General features: G+C 40.3%; 1 protein-coding gene across 3 annotated transcripts in view; it reads left to right on the top strand.

Annotated features, from left to right (window-relative positions):
• The window catches only part of UGGT1 (UDP-glucose glycoprotein glucosyltransferase 1), a 90,870-nt gene that overhangs the window by 2,611 nt on the left and 63,469 nt on the right, over positions 1-24,790 (top strand). For all 3 annotated transcript variants that reach the window (XM_030574785.1, XM_030574783.1, XM_030574784.1), the window contains exons 2-11: positions 4,104-4,242; positions 5,553-5,635; positions 6,416-6,546; positions 8,002-8,114; positions 10,769-10,943; positions 12,496-12,592; positions 17,692-17,770; positions 18,037-18,137; positions 20,280-20,379; positions 22,502-22,562. In XM_030574785.1, coding sequence (XP_030430645.1) covers positions 4,118-4,242; positions 5,553-5,635; positions 6,416-6,546; positions 8,002-8,114; positions 10,769-10,943; positions 12,496-12,592; positions 17,692-17,770; positions 18,037-18,137; positions 20,280-20,379; positions 22,502-22,562 — 1,065 coding nt within the window. In that variant the 5' untranslated portion in view covers positions 4,104-4,117. The remainder of the gene's footprint in view (positions 1-4,103; positions 4,243-5,552; positions 5,636-6,415; positions 6,547-8,001; positions 8,115-10,768; positions 10,944-12,495; positions 12,593-17,691; positions 17,771-18,036; positions 18,138-20,279; positions 20,380-22,501; positions 22,563-24,790) is intronic.

Genomic DNA, 24,790 nt, shown 5'->3' with positions numbered 1-24,790 from the left:
GATCTGTAAAAGCAGTAAAGAATCCTGTGGCACCTTATAGACTAACAGACGTTTTGGAGCATGAGCTTTTGTGGGTGAATACCCACTTCTTCAGATGCACATGCATCTGAAGAAGTGGGTATTCACCCACGAAAGCTCATGCTCCAAAACGTCTGTTAGTCTATAAGGTGCCACAGGATTCTTTGCTGCTTTCTCTAAGGAGGAAGTTGAATTTCCAGTACAGTTCAGTTGTTTTTAATAAAGCTATCTATTTATGCATTAAAGAGTAGAGTAAGAAGATTTAAAAATGATACAAACACCTACTTTAGTGTCTGAGGTTAGCCTATTCTCCTTTCAGTTATCTCACAGAGACCATGACATGGTCTGTGTCTCAGTCATTCATGCTGTTACCATATTCATGGAGCTCAGCCCCTTCATCGTTCTCAGGCCACCCCCCATATTTCTGACCAGATTGATTGGTTTCCTAGGAGTTCTACTGTCAGCCTTTGACCAGAATAGTTCATGCATTGTCTTAATTATTATTAGCCATGTAGTGCATCTCCACAGCAGGGGTTGTTTTGTCCATAACAGTTTGTCTCCTGCCGTGCCAACATATTCACTAGACAGAACATAGTTTATTTTTCTGTTACATATCAAAACTATAGTAAGAGGTCTGGGATGAGGGATAGGGATGTTTATTTCAAGAAAAGGAGGGCAGGCCTCTACCTGACCAAAAAACAAATGGCATGAGATCTTTAATTGTACATATGCAGTAAATGAAACCTTAAAATACAAGGTTCTACTCAAAAGATTCCCACACAATAAACTTCACAGAACTAAAATTGACTTTGGAAGGAGGAGTTGACCTTACTGAGATTTTAAGCATTGTTTCCACACAGTCATCACTGGAATGAGATCTGTTTAACAGTACACTGCAACAGTATGCAATGGTTTGGGATAGGAAGGGCCCATCATGTGAGACATTGAGAATCCTCAGCTTCTGTTAAAGTCCATGAAAGTAGGGGGTTAAACAACAGTGTTGACTGTTTACAGTGTGGGAGGAGAAAGCCCAAAGTGAAGTGCTGCAGCAATCTCACATGCTGCCAACTTGGCTATTTCCCAGGGGCAACATATACGGTGATTATGCAGTTGAGCAGGACACATTTATTCTAAGGGTTTATTTCTTTTAATTTAACCAAAGTTAAAGATCACATAAAGTAAGAGCAGAGGGAGGTTAGTTATTTGTGGAATGTTAGCTGGAAAAAAGTGACTTTAAAAGAGCAGAGTGAGCTGGTTTGGCATAGTGGAAAAGGAAAGCTGTTACTGGCAGACAGCAGCATGAAAAAGATGCAGAAATGACATTCTGAGAGGTGGGTGGAGTGTAATGTGCCCAGAGTTATGGGTGGGCACATTTTAATTAAAACAAAATTTAAAATTTGCAAAAGGAGGAGAGGAGTGAGAGCCAAGATGTAAGCAGCGTTGGGGTGGTCCCATGTCGCGTTTAGTAAATGAGCCCTAGAAGTTTGAGCTTCTGAAGAATGAGACAAAGAATTTGAGACTTGAGGTAAGGCCTAGTCATCTTGGAAAAGAAAGTTAACATTAGCTGCGACATGGTGAATAAATGGGGAGGAAAAGAGGATATAATGGCATCATGTCCATGACACATGTCTTGGCAACTGTAGCACGGCCTTCCATTAGGGTCCCTAGTTTATTTGTCCATAAGACTCTCATCCTTAAGTCAGTCTCTAGAGCAAATTGAGGGTTCTTGACTCCTTGGAAAGAGTATCCCTGAGTGAAGGGACCCACTGAATCCAACTGAACCTGCAAGGCCTTCTATTTAATCTAATCTGGCTTCCATCATCCTAGAGCCGGGGTTGGCAACCTTTCAGAAGTGGTGTGCCGAGTCTTCATTTATTCACTCTAATTTAAGGTTTTGCGTGCCAGTAATACATTTTAACGTTTTCAGAAGATCTCTTTCTCTAAGTCTATAATATATAACTAAACTATTGTTGTATGTAAAGTAAATAAGGTTTTAAAAATATTTAAGAAGCTTCATTTAAAACTAAATTAAAATGCAGAGCCCCCTGGACTGGTGGCCGTGACCCAGGCAGTATGAGTGCCACTGTAAATCAGCTTGCTTGCTGCCTTCAGCACCTGTGCCATAGGTTGCCTACCCCTGCCCTAGAGTCTGACTTTGGTCAGGCCACTATCAATAAATCTCTACAGTTATGAAATGGGTATGGGATTTTTAATCACCATAAATAGTCAGGAACTTAGTAGTAGGGCACACTGTATGTGAGGGTAGCAAAAATTTAGAGCTGATACATGACTCAAAGAATGAGAGTGGGTAATACAATTAATGCCAATCAGCACGGGTTTATGGAAGATAGAGCCTATCAAACTATTTTTTGTGCATTTGATGAGATTTCAACTGGTTGATAAAGGTAATATGTTTATGTAATATACCTAGACTCCCATAAGACATTTTACTTGGCATACAAAACATGGTACACAAAAAATGGATTAAAAACTGGCTGATAGGTCTCCAAATGTAATTGTAAATGGGAATCCTCATGAAGCAGCTGTGTATATAGTGGGGTCCTGCAGGGGTCATTACTTGGCCTTAGGGTATTTGACATTTCTTCCAGCTCATGGAGAACATACATATCGCTGATGAAGTTTGTAGATTACACAGATGTGGGTGGGCGTGGCAAATAATGAAGAGGACAGATCTGAGAGCATTCTGGATCTCTTGGTATTCTCGATGCAAACAATCAGTGCATTTTAATATGGCCAAATGTAAATGTATACATCTAGGAACAAAGAATGTAGCTCTGACTCACAGGATGGGGGATTCTATTCTGGGAAATAGAGACTCTGAAAAGACTTGGAGTCCATGTGCAGATGAATATCCACCACGATCCTCCAGTGAGACACTATAGCCAGAAGGGCTAAGGTAGTCCTTGGATGCATAAACAGGAATCTTGAGTAGGGTAGGGAGGTTAAGCTGAGTTTCTATTTGGCCCTGGTAATGACAACTACTGGAATACTATGTCCAGTTGTGCTGTCCACAGTTAAAGAAGGATTTTAAATTGGAGAGGGTTCAAAGAAGAGCCACAAGAAAGATTAAAGATTGGAAAACATACCTTATGGTGACAGTCTCAAGCTAAACAGACAAAGAGTTAAAGGATCAACTGATCAGGCTATAAGTAGCTACATGGGGAAAGAGGAATTTAATACTTGGCTCTTCAATCTAGCAGACAGAAGTCTAACAAAATCCAGTGGCTTGAAGTTAGAGCTAGACAAAATTTATACAGGAAATGAAGCATAAGTTTCTAGCACTGAAGATAATTAACCACTGGAACAATCTATCAAGAGTTGTGGTGGATTTGCCATCACTGACAATTTTTAAATCAAGATTGGAAGTGTTTCTAAAACATATGTCGTAGTTCAGCAGTTCTCAACCAGGGGTCTGAGACCCCTGGGGAACTGTGAACAGTTTTCAGAGGGTCCGCCAAGCAGGGCCAGCAATAGACTCATTGGGGCCCAGGGCAGAAAGCCAAAGCCCCAGTGCTCCGAGCCCTGCCAGCTAGGCCTCAAGCTGAAGTCTGAGAAGCTTAGCTGTGTGGGGCCCTAGCCAGTTGCCCTGCTTGCTACCACCGAATGTCAGCCTGGCTTTTACATGCAGATAAACAGTTGTTGTGGCCCATGGAATTTTTATAGCACGTTTGAGAACCCTGCTGTAGTGCAAACAGCAATTATTTTGGGGAAGGTTCAGTAGCCTATTTTATGCAGGTGGTCAGACTAGGTGATCCCAGTGGTCTCTTCTGACCTTTGAATCTAGAAATAAATGTGCAAAAAAATGGTTCTCATGCCCTTGTGTTCCTATGGTTTTAGTTTTGACTGCAGCGGAGGCATCTAATCTTACAATTCTTGTCTCCTAATATTCTTTAATTCTTGGATTTTAAGCCCAGGAGGGAGTATTATGATCTAGTCTGATTTCCTGCATAATTCTGGCCATTTAATTTTAAATTTTAGGTAGACTAGAACTCTGTACAATCCCCAACATTATAAATTTAATGTTTCAGAGACAAACTTGCTTTATTTTTTTTTTCCCCTTGTAGGCATTTTCTATAAAATGGGAATTTTTATTGCACTTCTTGGAATCTGGTTCAGTTCTTCTCTAGCAAAGGCAGATTCTAAAGCAGTGACAACGTCCCTGACTACAAAGTGGTTGTCAACCCCTTTGTTACTGGAAGCAAGGTAAGCATACAGGCTGTTAGTTGTAATTCACAACTCTGAAACGTAGAAGAATAAAAATGCTAGCTTGTGGGCTAAATCACACACACAATATAGTAAATCCTAGAAGAGTATTAAATGGTATTTGTCAGCATACCTTAGCAACTAGATTAAGCACTAATGTGCTGTGTCTAGAACTGTTTATTCAGTCCCCCCTGCCCCGCCGTATTGTGGATTTGATGCACAGTTCTCCTCTCATGTCCCATTTTTCCTGTGCCTATGTTAACAGGCTGGTATACAGTAGAGGGGAACAACATCAGTACCCCATGCCACATCACTCCCACTGCTGCTCTTCTAGCTAGATTATCCATCCCTGCACTGTTTCCCACTTCATCATTAGAGAGCTCCAGCCAGTTGAGGCAGCCCTCTTGTCAGTACCTCTGATTTCTGGGCTCTTGCCAACTGTAGCATTCAGCCTCAAATGTGTCCAGAGAGCACCTGCCTCCCCATCTGAGCAGTGAAGCTATGCCATGTATTCTCATGTAGTTCTGATTTGAAAATATGCTCGTATACCTATACAGTCTCTACTGTAAATGAATTAAAGGTGTCATACATTATGTGCTGAATGATTAACAGGTTGGGTTTAATTCAAGTGCATTTTGATATAAAAAAAGATGAAGGAAACGGTGCAAGGATGTTAGCCCAAGTTTCACCTTACTTAAAAAGTGCTCACTTAGAAAAATCAGACATAAAAATACAAAATGTCACAGGACACCATTACTGAAAAATTGCTGACTCACTTTTTATCATAATTATAAAGTCGATTGGAATATAAATACTGTATTTACATTTCAGTGTGATACTTGAGCATGTTTTTAACTTGTGAACCTTGTCTGAAGCCCAAGCCCCAGATGGTGGCTGAAGAGTTTAACTTAGCTTTACAGGGTCCTCTATGGTGTGGGGCCCTGTACATTTGCCCTGCTTGCCACCCCCTAATGCCAACCCTGCACTTGCAGTCCCCCTAAACTCATTCTGTAGCCCCCAGGCTGAGAAACACTGAAAGAGATGAGTTGAGTACCTACCCCCAGGGGTATGCATACACCCTGGTTGAGAATCACTGCTTTACACAGTTTCATCAGCCAACCTTACTTGCAGCATTCCTGCTATTTCTAGCTTCTTTTCTAGTAATGATGTTTGTTTTTCTTGTGTGGGTAGACTTATGCTAGGGATTAAATGTGCTGTAAAAGCTAACAGTTTCATAAAGCACTGTAATTTGAGATAAATATCATAAAATAAGTTCTCCTGAAGATTTCCCCCTCCCCCTCTCTGTTCAGTGAATTTTTAGCAGAAGAAGGTCAAGAGAAATTCTGGACTTTTGTGGAAGCCAGTCAAGATATTAGATCATCAGATCATGGTGGTAAGATTCTGTAAATCCTTTTCCTTGCTTGATATTAATCAGCATAGATGAAAAATAAGCAAAATGTTTTACAGTGTATGCAATCACAGAAAAATGGAACATAAACTCTATCTATATAACTTAGATTGTGATGGGAACTGTGACCTGAACAGGGTAATCAAACAGCCAGTTGATTAAAGCCAGTTTGTGCTAAAACTGATCTGTCAGGTTGTGCCATGACAAGAAAATACTGTAAATACACCTCTACACCGATATAATGCGACCCAATAACGCACATTTGAATATAATGCGGTAAAGCAGTGTTCGGGGGGGTGGGGGGCTGCACACTCCGGCGAATCAAAGCAAGTTTGATACAATGCAGTTTCATCTATAATGGGTAAGATTTTTTGGCTCCTGAGGACAGCGTTATATCAGAGTAGAGGTGTATTCTCTTTGCTTGTGTTTATTGGGAAAAGTAATTTTTTAAATAGTAAGTAGCTAGCAACTTTTAACTATATTCCCACACTCCTCATGTTTAGGCCCTGATCCTGCAGTTGCATCTAAAGTTACATGGAACTTAGTGGAGATCCAACTGTAGAACTAGGCTCTTAACAAAAACAGGAGTAATGCTTCATATTGTTTAATGAGATTGGCCCTTATTATTTCAGGTTTTAACTACATAATGGTCCCCAGCACTTTTCATAGTATAGATTATTGTGAAAACCCATGATTTACAGTTAAATGGCCCTCTTCTGCCATAGTCTCACATGGAAGTTAATTGCTTGTGCTCTGGCTTTGCAGGTACTAATTATTCCTCTTACCATGCAATGCTGAAAGCAGCCTGCCAGAATCTGTCACCACTGCAGCAGAACTTGTTGAAGTTTTCCCTGTCTTTACGTTCCTATTCTGCTACGATTCAAGCCTTTCAGCAGGTTAGTACAAAGCAACGGAAGCCATCCAATGACAGTTTCATAGGATCCAGGAAGGAAGTAGCTACCTCAGCTACCTACAGATATTAAGTTTGTGGCTCAGATAATGAAAATGATGAAGTAGTTTGACACTTGTTTTCAAACTAATAAAGGCCTCCATTCCATGTCATAGTCAAACCCTAGCTTGTTTTGAAAAACAAAGTTATTTTGAGGTTTGAAAGTAATTAAATGACTTTAAATATTTTGATGCAAGATTAATGGAGACCTGAAGAGGGGGAAAGGGGGTTTGTACCTTGTTTAGCTTCTTTCAGATGGCTTAACTTTCTAAAAAAATTGCTGCTTAATTTACATTAATATTTCTAAAGTAAAAGTTTTGCTTTTTGCCAGAAGTCTCTCTGCAAGGCCTCAAAGATACATCTCTTACAATACTCATTCTCAAGTATATAGAATGTGTATTTTTATCGCAACACAAACTTAACTGTGACCCAGGGGGCTTTTTTGGTTTGTTTTTTCTTTTGATTTTGGCATCTAATTCCTTTTTAAGTATTTGGGCTTTGTAAGTAAAGGGATAGATGAGTGTGTAGTTACCTCTTAGCAACCTTAATCAAAGAGTATCAGAGGGGTAGCTGTGTTAGTCTGGATCTGTAGAAAGGAGCAGAGTCCTGTGGCACCTTTAAGACTAACAGATGTATTGGAGCATAAGCTTTTGTGGGTGTTAGTCTTAAAGGTGCCATAAGACTCTCTGTTGCTTAATCAAAGAGTTTTTCTATTTGTGTAGTTAATCAGGTTTCATTTCCATGGCATCTGTGACATCATAAACTTACTAGTTCTTCAGTAGTTCTGTTATGGGACTCTAAAGATATTATCCCCATGCACGTGGAAATGGAGTTATCAGAATCCTTTAATGGAAATTGTATTCTTTGCACCTTTATTTTACAAACCTAGTACATTTTAGAGTTTGTTATAAAATATGCACCATTCTGTAATGTACTTTATTTTAGTAATAGCAGACTTGTGTTCTTTTCTGAGGAGGTTTTCCTTTTATCTTGAATTATTTGATATGTTCTGTTTAGAGAGAGTGACTTTTTGGTGCTTAAGCATAAGGAATTTCCTGGTGTGCATAAAATGTGCTGTGTAGTTACATATGTAAAATAAAACAATTTTGAAGTTGGGGAAAAAAGCCCTATCATTGTAAATACCCTCTGCAAACCATACCATTTGTGAAAATTCAGTGTTAAAAAAATAAAGAGAACATTTGTTTGTGTAGCAGGTAGCTTTGAATTACATTAATAATTGGAGTTGTACATCACCTTGAGCTCCTTGATTGGCAGCCCAGTATTATTATTGCCTAAAAGTCCTATTTTCAGTTTCGTTTTGTAATTTAATGTAGTGATTTCTATTATTTTTGGTCTAAGAAAATGTTACAAGCTATATTGTAACACAGATGTTTTAATACAGATAGCAGCAGACGAACCTCCACCAGTGGGTTGTAACTCATTTTTTGCTGTGCATGGGAAGAAGACTTGTGAATTTGACACCCTTGAAATCCTTTTACAAACAGCTTCAGAAAGGTAGTCTTTTTATACAAGATCTAGCCCAAACTGTAGCTTTGTTAGACTTATTAAGGGGGGGGGAAATTTTATTGAATTCCTACTTTCTGCATACTCTGTTTCCAGTCTGTATTTGCCCTTTCTGAGGCAGAGTAGTAAACACACATTTGCAATTTATTCTTTGGTGTCAAGCCAGTCAGGAATGATTGTCTCTTATCTTTCTCACTCTCAAAAATTGTACCATAAAGCAAGGATGTTCCAAAAGGAACTAGAAGAAGTAGAAAAAGGTCTGTAGAAGAGCAGCAGTAATTCTTAGAAATGTGTCCATGTAAAGAGTTTGTTGCCATTTTTTTTTAAAAGGAAGAGCTGACATAATAAAGATATAAAAGTTAATGAATGGTTAAGAAGAGGTCAGTCAGATGCTCCTGTTTCTCTTTTTCTTAAAATAAGAGCAAAGGGAAACTCATCAAAAATAAAAGGGCACACATCTGAAACTGGTAGTTCCTCTCCCACTCCTCCAAAATGCATTTGTCACCAAGCTATTTCTGGTGGACCAGGATGATATAACCACCACAGAAAAAGGGGGAGTGGAGGAAGGAGGTATGTAAGGGGGGGAGGGAATATAGAGCCAGAGAAAATGTTGTAGTAATCCACTTTTTTTTTATAAAAGTTTTATTTTATCCTCATCTACATTGAAAGCTTTTAGTGCTGTTTCCCCATAGTTCTCTTACCTCTAGAGAGAGTCCAAGTTTTCTAGGGAGGTAGGCTGCAGTTGGTGCTTCATTCTCCCTAAACTCAGAATTGTTATCCCAAGGTGGCTCCCGCTCCAGACTTTTTCCTTTCTCCTTCCTCCTCCATCTTCTTGAGAGTTGCTTCTTTCATCTTTCTCCTTGGAATGAGCTGGGCCTGATTTATATAGGGCCAGACCCCTCCCACTCCCAGTAGCCTCTGAGAGGACTGCTTAATTGGAGTCAGCTGCTTTCCCACTCCCATGTGACAGTTGACTGTTTAACATTATTATTAATCTTTGGAATTTGCTGCTGCTGGATATTATTGGGGGCAAGCATTTTAGGATTAAAAACAGTAATTATTCATTTAATATGAATAATCAGAAGAGCCACAGTTAAATTAATGAGTATAAAAGGTATAGTGTCCCTCATGAGAGAAGGAACAGGATTTGGGTATAATAAACAGAGGATTCTTTATTTGGATTGCTGGACCGAATTTGTCTTAAAGGGAACGTGGTTGGACTGCACAATGTTACTACACAGGGTCTGCCTGAATGTTGCTCCAGATTAATCGATTGTGGAGTAGATTGCTGACAGTACAAAAAAATGTATGAGATAATGTTTTGGACAAAAACTGCCTGAGGTTAGGTAGAAACTTCCCCCAGGTAATCCTGACTGCATAACTATCCATTATGAGGGTTCATATCTTCCTCTTCACTATGGTGCTGACTGTGTTGGAGGAAGGATAGTGGAGTAGATGCATACCAGTGGTCACATCTGTGTAGTATGAGGACAAACACAAAGAGCCATGCTTTAAGCAGCAACTAGAGAACTGCCTTGACAGAAAGTTTCCACATTTAGTAAGCCCTACGCTGCAACTTGTCTCTGCTAACTGTGGAGGACCATGAACTCTCCAACCACTCCAGAATCTAGATGTGGTTCATGTGTTCCTAGGTCATTGATGTGTTAGTATAGTAAGACACTAATCCTTTGAACATGTAAAATACTTGAAATTTAGATATTTGTACTATAAATACTAGAGTCAGTGCTACCATATTATTTTCTGTGGACAGTAAAATTCTGGACAGCAGAATGCTTACAAACCATTTCTGAGAGTGGTTCTGTTGTAAGTGTTGCACGTTTTAAATTTAGGACAACAAAAACTAAGGTCTTATGCTGACAAATACCTGCGTCTCAGATTTTCATTCAGATATTATTAATTAAAATGACACACAATAGTAATCTTAAGTTTTCCATCATAACTAACAGGATTATGAAGGAAATAATTAAGTTGAAATTGGCAGTAAATCCTGGTAACAAAACTGAAGTGAGAGACTTTACAAAATATAATCTACTACAATTTGCCTTCAGATTCCTCTCTGTTTTGCAGCTTGATTTATTGTAAATATAAAGGTTGGCATCTTTTACTTCTGGTTCATGCACTGCAGATGCATTCTGTTGGTAAATCCCATTTGGGAATATTTTGAACCTTATATTGGGCAAGATTTGAAAAGGAGGAAAAAATACACAAGAATACAGAACAGGAAAACTAAACCTATAGGAGGCTGGCAATGTCTCCTTAATGTCTGTTGTGTTTAGCTTATTTTATTTTAGATATAAGACTTATGCCCCAATAGAGTTTATTGAAAACATTAAGCAAGTTGTTGCTCATTTATATAAGGATCATGGTTAGGTGCTTTCCAACCTTCACCCATCCAGTTTTATGGTTAAACCTTTGGAGCCCTCTTTCCATTTTATCAAAGTTTTGCCACCACAGACGAATGACTGACAAGCTTAATAATGAATAGCAATAGTCTGAGACCTTGTCCTTGGTGAAGAAACACCTGACAGTTACACAGGGAGGGAAAAGAGATTTGGATGCATCTTGCTCAGTTTCCTCTTTCAAGTGTATGTTAAAACCACCACATTCTTGATGTTTGTTCTTAGGCTGAAGCCATTTTTGTTCAGAGGAGATCACAGATTCCCCCTCTCAAACCCAGAAAGTCCTGTTGTCATACTGTATGCTGAGATTGGCACTGAGGAGTTTTCCAAATTCCACAATCTGCTTGTTTCGAAAGCCAGCGCAGGAGACATCACTTACATCCTCAGACACTATGTTGCTGTAAGTACTGATACTATTTTGAACCAATTTGTTTGGAATTAGGAAGAACTTCTTGCTAAGACTTTAAAAAATGGATGCCTAAGGTGAGGCTCCGACATCAACACTTAGATACTTAAATGAGTGGTGTGAATCTGGCTGTAGGCACCTGTGATTTTAGGCATCTGTTTTGAAAAATCTGGGCCCATATTTCCTGTTATAGGAATATTTTCTTTGCATTAAACGGAATATTCAGACTGCATTTCTGTATTCTGACATGTATACAATCAAATTGTGAAAATTACTTGCATCATTTAAATGTCTGAGAGAGTTCCTTTTATTATCCAGTATTTGCATGGGTGTGGTGAAGCACAAAACATTTGTAGCATAAGCTAGGTGGGTAAAGAGTGAGAGGTATTTTCCAAATGGAGGCTATTCCTTTTATTTGGAATAGGATTGAATTCAATTGCTGAACCATTCACCAGTCCTACTGTGATCTGCTTTGGTTCTCCCTCCATCCCATCAATCTGGGCGGGGGGGGGAAGGGGAGACACCCTCAATTTACTTTCTATACTGGAGCTCAAAAGGAATAGTTGTAGAACGGATGTTTAACTGTACATGTTAGTGGCTTACAAGAGTTTTGAACTGTTTCGTTTCTATTCCTGATGGTGTGATAGTGTTGATAAAAAACCATGAATGTAGTACTTGGGCTGACAGCCAAATTTGCTATATGTGAAAAGGCATCAATTGGCTCAGCTTTAGTGATATTTGTACTTTCGGTGAGACATAGCAAAACGAATAAGGATGTATACCACCCTCTTCTTTTCAAAAAGAACACAATTTCATGTGACACAGTTCCCATTATTTGCATAAAATGCTTAATTCTGGACCTTGGTTAGAATAGCCATTTGATTAGAATATGCTGTTAAGACTTATGAATTGCTCAGAGGTGTCATCTTAAAAATCATGAAACAAATATATGATCTCCTGTCCTGAAGTGTTAATTGGTTTGATTTATTTTTACCATTCAGTGAATGCTGGAGGCTGGAGTATTTTCATTCCCTTGCTTCTCAGCAAAAAAGAAGCACTTTTTTCCCTGCTGTTCATTTTGATTAAAGAAATGTATCCATCTAAAGTTGGTTCCAATACTGGCTTATGCAGCATCATTTTTTTGTTTGGGTCTATTCAGTATTCACAAGCTTTGTTTTGGACACAGTCAGGAATTCCATCACAGGACCATTCACCAGCCCTAGTGTGATCTGCTCTTTCCTGTGATTCTTTGTCCTCCTCTTCAGCTAGACTAACTGCAAAGAGCCTAGTAGGAATAAGACATTAAACAGTTATGTTGTACTCCTGCAAAATAATTCATCCTGGGGCGGCTACTTATGTATTTTATACTGTGCAAGTTGTGTCTGAATGCTAAAATGACAGACATTCATGCTCTGTAACTCTAACCGCTTTAAATATGTGGCAATACAAGCTATTTTGCTATGGGAAACACTATCTTAGTGTGTTGTATATCCATACAACAACATGCTATGTGCTGTTGGTTTGGTTTTTTAACCTTTTCTTCCAGAATCCAAGTAAAGAAAAAGTCTACCTGTCAGGCTATGGTGTGGAACTGGCTATTAAAAGCACAGAATATAAGGCCAAGGATGATACCCAGGTGAAAGGTAAATTCCTACTTAAAATAAGAATTGTATATACAAATAATTTGAGTTATAATAATGTGGTTTCATATTTTTTTCACATGAATAGTTTCTCCCTGAGAGCAGGAGACGGTGCTCTTCTTCCCTGCCTGAGCTCTGAAGAGCCACAATCTCTTCCTTCCTACTCTCCGTGGTGTCGTCATCCTCTAATTTTGGGGGCAGGTTTACTCTGAGCATATTGATGCCATTCTTTAATTAGGATGATTACTATTGTTCACCACCAAGGCATTACTTTTTCCTTCCCCTCTCCAGAGAATAGTATGGTTCCTCCATCAGCGTTCCAAGCCATACAGGGAGATGGAGACTAAAATATTTAAAATTAGTTTTCCCCCTCCTACCATCTCTGGAGCAAGAATAGGGGCAATCCCCATTTCTGGAAATCTGATACAGACTGGCTAAACTGCATATTAGTTGAGTTCATGGGTATATATGTATTTTACATGCATTTAACAATTTTTTCTTTGTGTCCATTTAGCAGACATCATATACTTCTGGATTTTTAAAAAGAAATAGCTTCTATCAAAAGCAAGTCCTGCTCTTCTAATCTGTTTTAAAATATTAACATTGACTTGATCACATATAAACTAACTATGATACTGTTTCAGCCTATATGGCAGTGTAACCGGGCGCAGACTCACCTGGCAGCAGCTCCTGCTGGTTGTCCTCAGGAATTAGCATCCAGCCTCCAGAGCACCCTCTTCAGGCCAGTGTCTCACCACCACTGCTGGCTTCCCTATCCCTCCCAGGAACCCGGTGCCCCTTTAACTGGGTGCTGCCCCCTGGCAGTCCACCTACAGTTCTGGGTCTCCCCTTCCCAGGGGAACCCCCACCCACTATCCCCACTTCACCTCAGTCTTGGCTACTGTCCAGTCTGCATCTAGCCCCTGTTCACTGGGGCAGACTGCAATATAAGCCACTCATCACAGGCAAAGAGGTTCAGACCTGCTGCCTCTGCCTGCCCATGGACTGCCCCATTGCAACCCTACACCTGTTTGGCCTATAGTCAGGCCTGCAGCCTGGGGCTTTCCAGGCTGGAGCTCCCAGCTCCTCTGGCCCTTCCCCAGCCCTGCTCCCAATCTGGGTGTCTTGCTTAAGTCCCTGCAGCCAGGCCCTTCTCCCTCTACAAGCAGACAGAGACTGACTGGGCTTCTGGCTCACAGCCTCTTATAGGGGCCAGCTGGGACTGATTGGGGCATTGCCACAGCTGAGCCTATTTTCCCCAATCAGCTCAGGCTTCTTGCCCCAGCCACAGCCCTCTCCTGGGCTGTTTCAAGCCCTAGAGGGCAGGAATGGGTAACTACCCCGCTACAGGTGGTAAACTCAGTAGAAAGATAGCAGTAGCCATAGGCCTGGTCTACACTACTCGTTTAAACCGATTTTAGCAGCGTTAAACCGATTTAACGCTGTACCCTTCCACACTACGAGGCCCTTTATATCGATATAAAGGGCTCTTTAAATCGGTTTCTGTACTCCTCCCCGACGAGAGGAGTAGCGCTAAAATCAGTATTACCATATCGGATTAGGGTTAGTGTGGCCGCAAATCGCCGGTATTGGCCTCCGAGCGGTATCCCACAGTGCACCACTGTGACTGCTCTAGACAGCAATCTCAGCTCGGATGCAGTGGCCAGGTAAACAGGAAAAGCCCCGCGAAATTTTGATTTTCATTTACTGTTTGCCCAGCGTGGAGCTCTGATCAGCACAGGTGGCAATGCAGTCCCAAATCCAAAAAGAGCTCCAGCATGGACCGTACGGGAGATACTGAATCTGATTGCTGTATGGGGAGACAAATCTGTTCTATCACAGCTCCGTTACAGAAGACGAAATGCCAAAGCGTTTGAAAAAAAAAATCTACAGGCTACACAGTGCTGCGTGACAAGCATAACGGGAAGCCAGAGACTCAAATGGACGCTCATGGAGGGAGGGAGGGGGTACTGAGGACTCCAGCTATCCCACAGTCCCCAGCAGTCTCCGAAAAGTATTTGCATTCTTGGCTGAGCTCCCAATGCCTGTAGGTTCAAACACATTGTCCGGCGTGGTTTAGGGAATAGCTCGTCAATTTACTCCCCACGTGAAAGAAAAGGGAAAGAAATCATTTCTTGACTTCTTTCAGTGTCACCCTATGTCTACTAAATGCTGCTGGTAGATGCGATGCTGCAGCAGTGAAGAGAAGTATACGCTTGTCTCCCTTCCCCGGTGGCAGACGGTGCAGTAGAACTGGTAACCATCCTTCTTATCAACCCGTGAGTGCTCCTGGCTGGCTTTAGGTGAGGCTGGCCAGGGGCGCCTGGGTGAAAATAGGAATGACTCCCGGTCATTCCCAGTAGATGGTACAGAACGGCTGGTAACTGTCTTCATCATAGCAACTGGGGGCTGAGCTTCAATCAGCCCCCTCCCTTTCATGTGAAAAGAAGAGATTCTGTGCTGCCTGGACTATCATAGCAGTGGGATGCTGGGCTGCTCTCCCCCACACTGCTTAATGTCCTGCCTGGACTATCATAGCACCAGGAGGCTGCCTCCCCCTCATTTTATGTCACTAAAAACTCAGTGTTTCTTATTCCTGCATTCTTTATTACTTCATGATACAAATGTGGGGGACACTGCCATGGTAGCCCAGGAAGGTTGGGGGAGGAGGGAAGCAATGGGTGGGGTTGTTGCAGGGGCACCCCCCGTGAATGGCATGTAGCTCATCATTTCTGCAGGATCTGACACAGAGGAGCTGTACTCTCTGATACACTGCTTCTCTAGTACATTTGCCCCATATTCTAGGCAGGACTGACTCACTTTTTTTTAGAAACCATAAAGGAGAGATTGACTCGGGGAGTCATTCCCAGTTTTGCTTTTGCGCCCCCGGCCGATCTCAGCCAGGGGCACCCATGATAGCAGCAGACAGCACAGAAGGATATAACCGTCATCTCATTGCCAAATTACACTGGCAGCAGACGGTACAGAACGACTGGTAACCATCTCTGCTTTCATGCAAAAGCAAATTAATGCTGCTGTGTAGCGTTGGAGTATCGCCTCTGTCCGTGGCATCAAGTACACATACGGTGACTGTTAAAAAAAAAAAAAAAAAAAAAAAAAAAAAAAAAAAGAAGCCGAACGGGCTCCATAGTTGCCGTGCTATGGCGTCTGCCAGGGCAATCCAGGGAAAAAGGGCGTGAAATGATTGTCTGCCATTGCTTTCCCGGAGGAAGGAATGACTGACGACATTTACCCAGAACATGCACGACAATGATTTTTGCCCCATCAGCCACTGGGCTCTCAACCCAGAATTCTAAGAGGCGAGGGAGACTGCGGGAACTATGGGATAGTTATGGATAGCTACCCACAGTGCAACACTCCAGAAATCGACGTTAGCCTCGGACCATGGACGCACACCGCCAAATTAATGTGCTTAGTGTGGACGCATGCACTCAACTTTATACAATCTGTTTTATAAAACCGGTTTATGTAAAATCGGAATAATCCCGTAGTGTAGACGTACCCATAGTGTATTTAAATACATTTCCTTTCATCCAAAGTAAATGTAGATCATTATTGAGTAGAACAAAACTTACACTTCATGCAAGATGTTTTAGAGTGTGCAGGGTGACCTTTTTCTAAATACAGTAGAACCATAGTCTTAACGAACACCTCAAGAATGGAGGTTGTTCTTAACTCTGAAATGTTCATAACTGTGAACAAAACATTATGGTTGTTCTTTCCAATGTTTACAACTGAACATTGACATAATACAACTTTAAAACTTCACTACGCAGAAGAAAAATGCTGCTTTTAGCCAGCTTAATTTAAATGAAATAAACACAGAATCAGTTTCCCTACCTTGTCACATCTTCTTTTAAGCTTCCCCTTTACTTTTTGAGTAGTTTACATTTAACACAGGACTCTGCTATATTTGCCATACTCCCACCGTCATCTTCTTTTGTTTGGTCTCTGCTGCTGCCTGATTGTGTACTTTTGGTTCCAAATGAAGTATGTGGTTGATGGGTCAGTTGGTAACTCTGGTGTTCGTTACTCTTTACTTTGTCAATATTCTCTGTGAGACTCTTACAGTAAAATGCTTTGCAGTGTACAAAAATTATCCCTCACATTATTCGAGATTGAGGAGACTTTATTCAAATGCCTTTTTTTAGCCTAAATTTCTCGTTAATTATCATTTTGAGAATAATTTGCATATTGGAGCATCCGATTAATTTCAAATTAGGAAGCTTTTATTATTATTGCATTAATGTGTGAGTTATTTCATTAATGTATCATTACAACTTCAGCAAGACTTTGTGTATTGGTTTATGGAATAGAAGCTGTTTTCACAACCACACAGGAGGGAAACTCTTTCTTTCTTTCTTTCTTTGTAAGAAAACGCCCTCATTCTGGATAAAACTGAGTCGATGGGAAGATCCTTTTGCGTTAGTCAATATATACACATTATTTTTCATTAATAATAAATAATAGAGTATGTTGTAACGTTGACATATCTATGTTACACTGAAAAATCTTCCTACCCTAGCGAATTCCACTATTCCTCTATTTTTCCTTTTTTGATCCAACCCCTCTTTTCTTCCTACTATTGCTGAGTCATCTCTACAGTTAACACAAAGGCTGTGCTCTCCATTGGAGTTCTTAACATCCCTTGGGAAGAGGAGTATAATTTTCAGATTCACTTCTGCACCTCTGTTTCTTGTATTTGGTGGCAAATACAGCATCCTGTTTTTAGCTGGTTTAATTTTTTAATGTTTGCTAGATAGGCATGGCAGCTGTGGTCCAGTGAACTGATCATGGGGCTGGGTGTCACAAGAACTGGCTTCTATTTCCAGTATTCACAGTGACTTGCCCTATGACCATGGGCTGTCACTCCTCAGTTGTCCACGTTTGCCCCGTCTGTAAAATATGGAGATGACACTGTTTAGCCACTTTTTGTAAAGTACACATCACTCATTTGTAGATCTCAAAGTAAGTATTCATCATCACTTTTTACTGCTATTATGTAAAACTAACCAAAGAATATATGTAAGAAACTACCATCTGAATAGTGCTATAATAGTATAGTTGCTTTGTATTTATAGGTATGGAGGTGAATGCTACAATGATAGGTGAAAATGACCCTATTGATGAAGTGCAAGGATTTCTCTTTGGAAAGCTAAGGTAAGACATTCTTTTGGTAAAAATCTGTTGTAGCATGGCACAGCACTTTCTTTGTTTTTGCAAAAATAACTAAATAAACCCCAAACCTATGTAGGCAGTTAAAGTTGAAGAATTTTAGCAATGCACTTAAATAGCCTAAAGGCCATAAGAGAGCAGAAACTATGTGTAATAGCAGATGCAGACATTTTTGGTGTGCTAATTTCTTTGGATTAACTACAGTTTTGCTGATCTGGCACTAAGGAAGGTCTGTTTTTTTTTTCTTTCAGGCAGTTGCATCCTGACTTGAAGGAAGAACTGAAGGAGCTTAGAAAGCATCTTATTGAAAGTACCAATGAAATGGCACCTTTAAAAGTATGGCAGTTACAAGGTAATTTTATATGTGGAAAAGCTTCTTCCTAGTTGTACTGAAATTAAATTTAGGTAGAAATATGTCCCTTGCATGGTCTCTCCTTGAAAGTGATATTTGCTTATAGGAGGGTATTCTCAAGGGAGACCTTAACTAAATTCCTAGACTGTCCAGTAGCTTTCAATCTAAACCTTCTTGGGAAGTAGTAATAGAAATAGTTTTAGTAAGTTTCCATACCAACTAAGGCAGTGGTCCCAAACGTGGTGTCCGCGGGCAGCATGGCGCCCGCCGGGGCATCTATGTGCGCCTGCGTACTGGCTGGCAGACAAGCATCCGTTGAAATGCCGCTGAAAAGCGGAGTCGCCAAGAGGCGTCACTGCCGAAATGCCGCTGATTTTCAGTGGCATTTCGGCGCCGATGCCTCTTGACGTTGCTGCTTCTCAGCGGCATTTCGGTGGATGCTTGTCCACCAGCCATGGTCCTCGGTGGGTCGTCGTCCGGAGCTCGCCACCCAGAAGAGGTTGGAGACCACTGAACCAAGGGATCCATAAAGTTTTCCTTCTACACAATGACTACATTGTTGGTACTCAAACACTCTTGATGTTCAGTACCCTGGCATATCTTCTGAAAGTGTAGGGTGCCAGCTTATAGTACCTGCAAAGTATAGAAAAGAAAGTGAGAAAAATTGAATTATATGTTTTGTCATGGCCCCAACCTACCTCAGAAGGTTCTGTTTTCTCCAAGCCACTGAAGGACTAAACTCAAGATGATGTTGATCCTGAGGCAGGGGTGCTGGAACAATTTTTATAGTAGGGGTGCTGAGAGCCAAACTGTAAACCCTGTATATGATGGAAACCCTTTCAAGCCAGAGGATGTGGCAGCACCTCTAGTTCCAGCACCTATGTTTCTTTGCCTTCACCTTGGACAACTTGACCCTTGAAGGCCCTGATGCTGCCACTGCTTAGGCATTTATTTAACTTTACTAATGTAAGTAATCCTACTGTCTACAATGGGACTACTCCCATAGGTAGAATTAAGTATGTCCATAGTGTTTGCAGGATTGGGGCCTAAGGGCTCATTCCTATGTGATGTGAATGAAGTACCCTCAATTCCCATTATAGTCTCTTTTCTATGGAGGAATATAGATAACTCATAGGAAGGAGTGAATGTAGGACTCCAATCCTGCCAGTTTCTTAGCACTGCTCTCAGTTTTCATTGTGGTCAGCAGAAATCCTGTATATTTATGGTGCTGTCATATTGTAAAAGTTACCAAGTCAATAGTTTTAAGTTTAAAAAAGAGAAAAATAAATAAAAATACCACCAATGCAGCCAAATGCAAACACCTTGTTATCGTAGCATAAATGTTTCCCGGGCTTTTCAACTCAGTTTTTTTTCTTTATAGTCACCATTTTTCCTTTCTTCTGCTGCCGCAAAATATAAACTAATTTAGAGTTCCTGCAAAAGACATCGAGTGAACTTTTCATTGTTCAATCCATATTTCAAAAGCTTTCCATATTCTGCTCTGTGTTTCAGTCCCAAGAATAGTTGTAGTTTGTTAAACAGCCCTGTGAGAGGGATGCTGACGGCCCCTGAAAAAGAAATAGTTATGGCTATTGCATGTACAATATTCTAGTTGCACAGAACCTGCTCTACTAATGCTCCTGGAGAAGAACTGAAATCATTAACTATTTCAGAAAGTTACAGCAAAATGATAATGAGAAATATTCAATTAAATATCTACTTAAATCATGTCATTGTAAGGCCTTTTTGTAGGGGTCCTATATCCATGAAGCAAGCACCTAGACCCCAAAGTAGATTTATTTAGCCAGAGCCAGCCAAGGCTCCTCATATCTGTGGTGAACTAGAATTCTTGGCGCTGTCTGCAGAGACAATACAGGCTTTCAGTTTCAGGAAACCATTTACACAAGGTTGGCTACTAAAGGCTATAGATCAGAAAGAAGACCAAAGTGAGCACCTAATAGGGACAGACAGAAAATTTAAGCTTTGAAGATTTCCACACGTAACAGATCATCCTCTGAAATGTTTGTATCCCAAGTCCTTGTGTGACGTGAAGATGGCAATTGTATGAATTAAGTTGGTTTTCCACTAAATGCATTACTATGTTTAGTTTACGATCCTTGACTTAACTATTCTCATTTTTAGATCTAAGTTTTCAAACCGCTGCTCGCATCCTGGCTGCTCCCACTGTGGATGCTTTGATGGTCATGAAAGACCTCAGTCAGAACTTTCCTACAAAGGCCAGGTAATTCAGTGCAGAATATAACAACTTTCCTAACCATATTTTCTCCTCTCTTCAACATGATTAAAGCTGAAGTAGGCCTGTTAAATGTTTCTTGAGGCTCACTGTAGCTGAAAGTAAACAAGTACAAGTCTTACATGTGAGAGCATGTCCCTAGTAAAGATCTTTAGCATGAAGTTAGATGAGTGTACGAAGTTGTCCTTCAGTAGAAGCTGGAGTTAATCACTGGAACGCTAACACTGTTACCTGCATGATTTCTGTGCTCTTCAAGCCTTTTTCATATTGTGATCTCACTTGTGGTCCTCAAATGCACATTAGATTTATTTTTTTTACACCAATTCGCATTATGGTCCAGGAGAGGTGCCTTGGTAATTGGCAGGGTGGTTAAGGAGGCACACGTGGTGTCAGAGGATGGGTGTTTGCTCAGTTCTTGTCAATTATACAGTTCCATGAAAATCTGGAGACAGACAACATCCATGGCTGTGATTGGAAATGTGTTTAAACAATGTTGCTAGCTTGGTTTCCCTGGCTAATTTGGAGAAGGATTTATTTTGAAAACTTTTCTAATTTGGATGGCAGGAATGATACAGCAGCTACTGCTGCCCCTTTGATGTAGTGGGAGGTATGCTGGGCACCATAAGGAGGCCATGTGTTCTAGTCTTGTCTCTTCCATTGTCTGGTGTTAATAATTTTGTGCACTTCACAGCAAGTATTACTGAACAAAGTCTCATACCCTCTTCCCCTCCCCCCAGCACATATTTTGGCTCCTGAGGTAGAGGTATGTCTTAATTCAGTCTCCCTGTATGCACATGGTGCAGACTTGATTATATTCTCATATGCTATTTGTTCCATTCACAGAATGGGCAAGGAATGAGGCAGAGGGCTGCAAGAAGGGAATTCATGTTCTTTTGTGTTTAAGGCATTGGATTGGGATCCCAGAGAACTGGATTCTATTCCTGGCCCTGTCACAGGCTTCCCATATAATGTGGTCAAGACTATTGCATACTCACAAGGAAGCTGAATAAAAGTTACATTTCCCAACTTTTGCGTATTTGATTTTTCAATTTTAACGTTCTTTTAATATAGCTTTTTGTATGTAATCTAATATTTGTGTTATGGTAGTGCTCATAAACTTTGATCAGAATTGGGGCCTCATCATGTTGGTCCCTGTACTGACATAGAGGTAGATACTAAAGAGATAACAGTCTGAGAACTAGCAAAATCCAAACCATGTCAGAAAGGGAGATTTTCAGACATTCAATTACGTACATGTACACATCTGCTATATATCCTTAGCTTTGTATTGACATTCACGAACTGCCTTTTAACTTAGCCATTAAATGTTGGCTGACTCCACCATTGTTTTGAGTCTGTGTTTTTAATATGAAAAGTTTCACAGGTTCTTGGATTCCGTTGATGAAATCTTTGCTGTTCTGCTGAAAGCAGGGGAGCCAGAACAATTTTTATAGTGGAGGTGCTGAGAGACATTGAACCAAACTGTAAACCTTGTATGTGATGGAAACTACTTCATGCCAGAGGGTGCTGTACCACACCCTCCTCCCCCACCCGCACCCCTAGTTCCAGCACCTATGGCTTTCTGGCAAGGATCAGGTGTGCAGTGTTCTGACTCTTAATTACCACACTATGAAGCTTAAAGTTGCTACGCTAAAATAATCCTTAATTGCCTCTTACAAGTTCTTCTTGTGTACAAATGAGTTTATACTAGAGAAGGTCCCTATTCACCAATTAAAATTTAAAATGCTGGAGTAGAGAAATGGTGGTAGCACTCACTTTACTATGACTTCCTGTGTTGAATTTAAGGCTTGGTACATTCCAGAGTTGGAGTTTAGTCTTTTAAGTGGTAGTTGCTGCCTGGGGTAAGGGTGTCAGGATAGCATTGGATAGAAGAGTGAGTTCTGAAAGCTGTTACTTGGTCTGTCTTCTTATTACTTTAATGGTGCCCAAATATGTGTTAAGTGCTTCCTGTTGCAGATAATACCAGATTCCTGCCCTGAGGAGCTTACAGATATATTTCAGACAAAGAATGCAAAGTGGGGTCACAAGATGGGGGATGTGGGAAAGAGGACTGGCAGCATCCATCACATATGATGTTTTGTTTCCTTAGAGCAATAACGAAAACAGTTGTTTCCTCGGAACTTAGGACAGAAATTGAAGAAAACCAAAAGGTAATGCTTATAGAAAATTATTCAGTACATTCATACACTTCACATAGCTTTAAGCTTTGAAATAACCTTTAAAAAATGTCAACTTTTTATTTTTTGGTGCTGGGAAGTAGAAGCCAAAATTTTTGTACTTGAGTACATAGGTTCCTAAATCTATATTAGGGTACAGAATAAAAGTGTCTGGCATTTCAAATATGAATGAAGAAGCCTAACTTTGCTTACCCATGTATGAAAATATTTGGCCAGGATGCCTTAAAATAAAGAGAGAGCAAGATTGTGGGATGTCCAAGATGGTATCAGGCTCTTTTCTACACAGATCCATAAGAGGTGTTCCCAATGGTGAAGAGTGTCTGCTTGTCAATGCTTGTCATTTAATCCTCATGTACATTAAGGATATTAAGTCCATGATTTAAGAATACAATAATCTGAACTCAGAAGATCTTCTAACTGTACTTGTTTGTCTTTGTAAAATTAATTTAAGTTTGATAGAGGTGCTGAGTTGACAGCTCTGTAGAAAGAAGTGCTCTTTTCATTCCTGGAATTGATATAGCACAAGCAAACTTTCCTACAGTGCTCCGGTGAAGTGTCTCAATGTTATTCTATAAACTAGGGATTACATCCACGGGAGCAGTGGTAACTTGGTCTCCATGCCACTTCAGTCCTTAGCCTCTCTACTAAGACTGCCAACAAGTGTCAATTTTGGTAGTGACTTTTGTGGTGATTGATTGTCCACTAGGAACAGGACTGAAACAATTAACTAATTAACTCATGTATACCCTTGAACACATATACTACTTTCAGTCACCATTGACCTGAATTGGATTTGACCAAAGTGACAGCAAGGGAAAGCTCTGTATCCCCTTGTCAGTGCCCTTGGTCAATAAGTCATCCTGGTTAATTGTGAGATTTTTTTAAGGAAGTAGGTCTCATTTGAATGGAAGTTGAGGCTGAGTTTCTGGCTTTATATGTTTTGGTAATCATCTGAGTTTCTCCCAAGATGTAAAGAACAGTTGAAGATAAGCCATCAGAAGTTTAGATACAAAAATTGCTTAGGCATATTTCTGGATTATATTCAAAAGATGTTTGAGTTGTTGGTGAAGTGTGGCCTTTAGGAAAGATAGGATTTAGGGAGTAGAAAATAGGGAGCCTTTAATAGAGCTTTGTTGGGAAATGATATAAAAGGCAACAAGGACTCTGCCTGATTGTCAAATCCCCAGGTTGAACTGACAATTAGAAACATCATTTCTGGATAGGGAAGTACCTCCTGATCTCATTTATGCAGAAGCACTTTATGTGCCTGTGCAACTCTTGACTTTCACTTTTGTTACTGAGCGGAGAAGGAGATTTTGGGCCTCAGTGCAGTAAATGATTGCTTGATTATTGATATGATTATTTTGAGGCTGAACAGGAGTTTGTAGTTTTTGTTCATTTGCCAGTAGTTTAATACCAGTGTATGGTCTTGTGTATGTGTTTTGTCATCTGCACTTCTAAATAGGCTCCAGTGTGCCAGTGTTTGATGTAAGAAAATAATAGGTAAGTGGCTCTGATGCAGTGCATTGGGAATTAGGCAAACCGCACCAATTAACAGTGGCAGGAGTTGTACAATACACTGAAAATGTACCCGTTATGACTGTTCAGATAGAGTAGAAGATACAGGTTTGAAGCAGTAATCAAATAAAAACAAAGCGATAGTATCTTTCTGTGTAAGATCTGAATTTCATGCTAGCTCCATGTTTGTAGGAAGAATACAGGCTTGTAGATGGCTATTTCTAGAATTAAAATATGAGCAGCAACTGCTCAGATTTATAGACCCAGTTACTCAGTACATTCCAGCTGCTTTGAGCCACTCTGGCAGTACAGAGTTGCCAGGAAGCTTACTTAAGCCTTCTGCATATTCCCATTATGGTATGTAACCACTTAAATCAGCCTTTGTACCAGATGACTGGAGGATAGCTAATGAGATGCCAATTTTTTAAAAAGTCTCCAGAGGTGATTCTGACAGTTATAGCCTGGTAAGCCTAATTTCAGTACCAGGCAAATTATTTGAAACTTTAGTAAAGAACAGAATTATCAGATACATAAATGAATGTGATATGTTGGGGAAGAGTCAACACAGCTTTTGTAAAGGGAAATCATGCCTCACCAATCCATTAGAATTTTTTAAGGAATCAACTAGCATGTGGACAAGTGTGAACCAGTGGATATAGTGTACGTGGACTTTCAGAAGGCCT

Source organism: Gopherus evgoodei, chromosome 9 (genome assembly GCF_007399415.2).
Source record: "Gopherus evgoodei ecotype Sinaloan lineage chromosome 9, rGopEvg1_v1.p, whole genome shotgun sequence".
Classification (NCBI taxonomy): Eukaryota; Metazoa; Chordata; order Testudines; family Testudinidae; genus Gopherus; species Gopherus evgoodei.
This window is presented reverse-complemented; position numbering and strand designations above follow the sequence as displayed.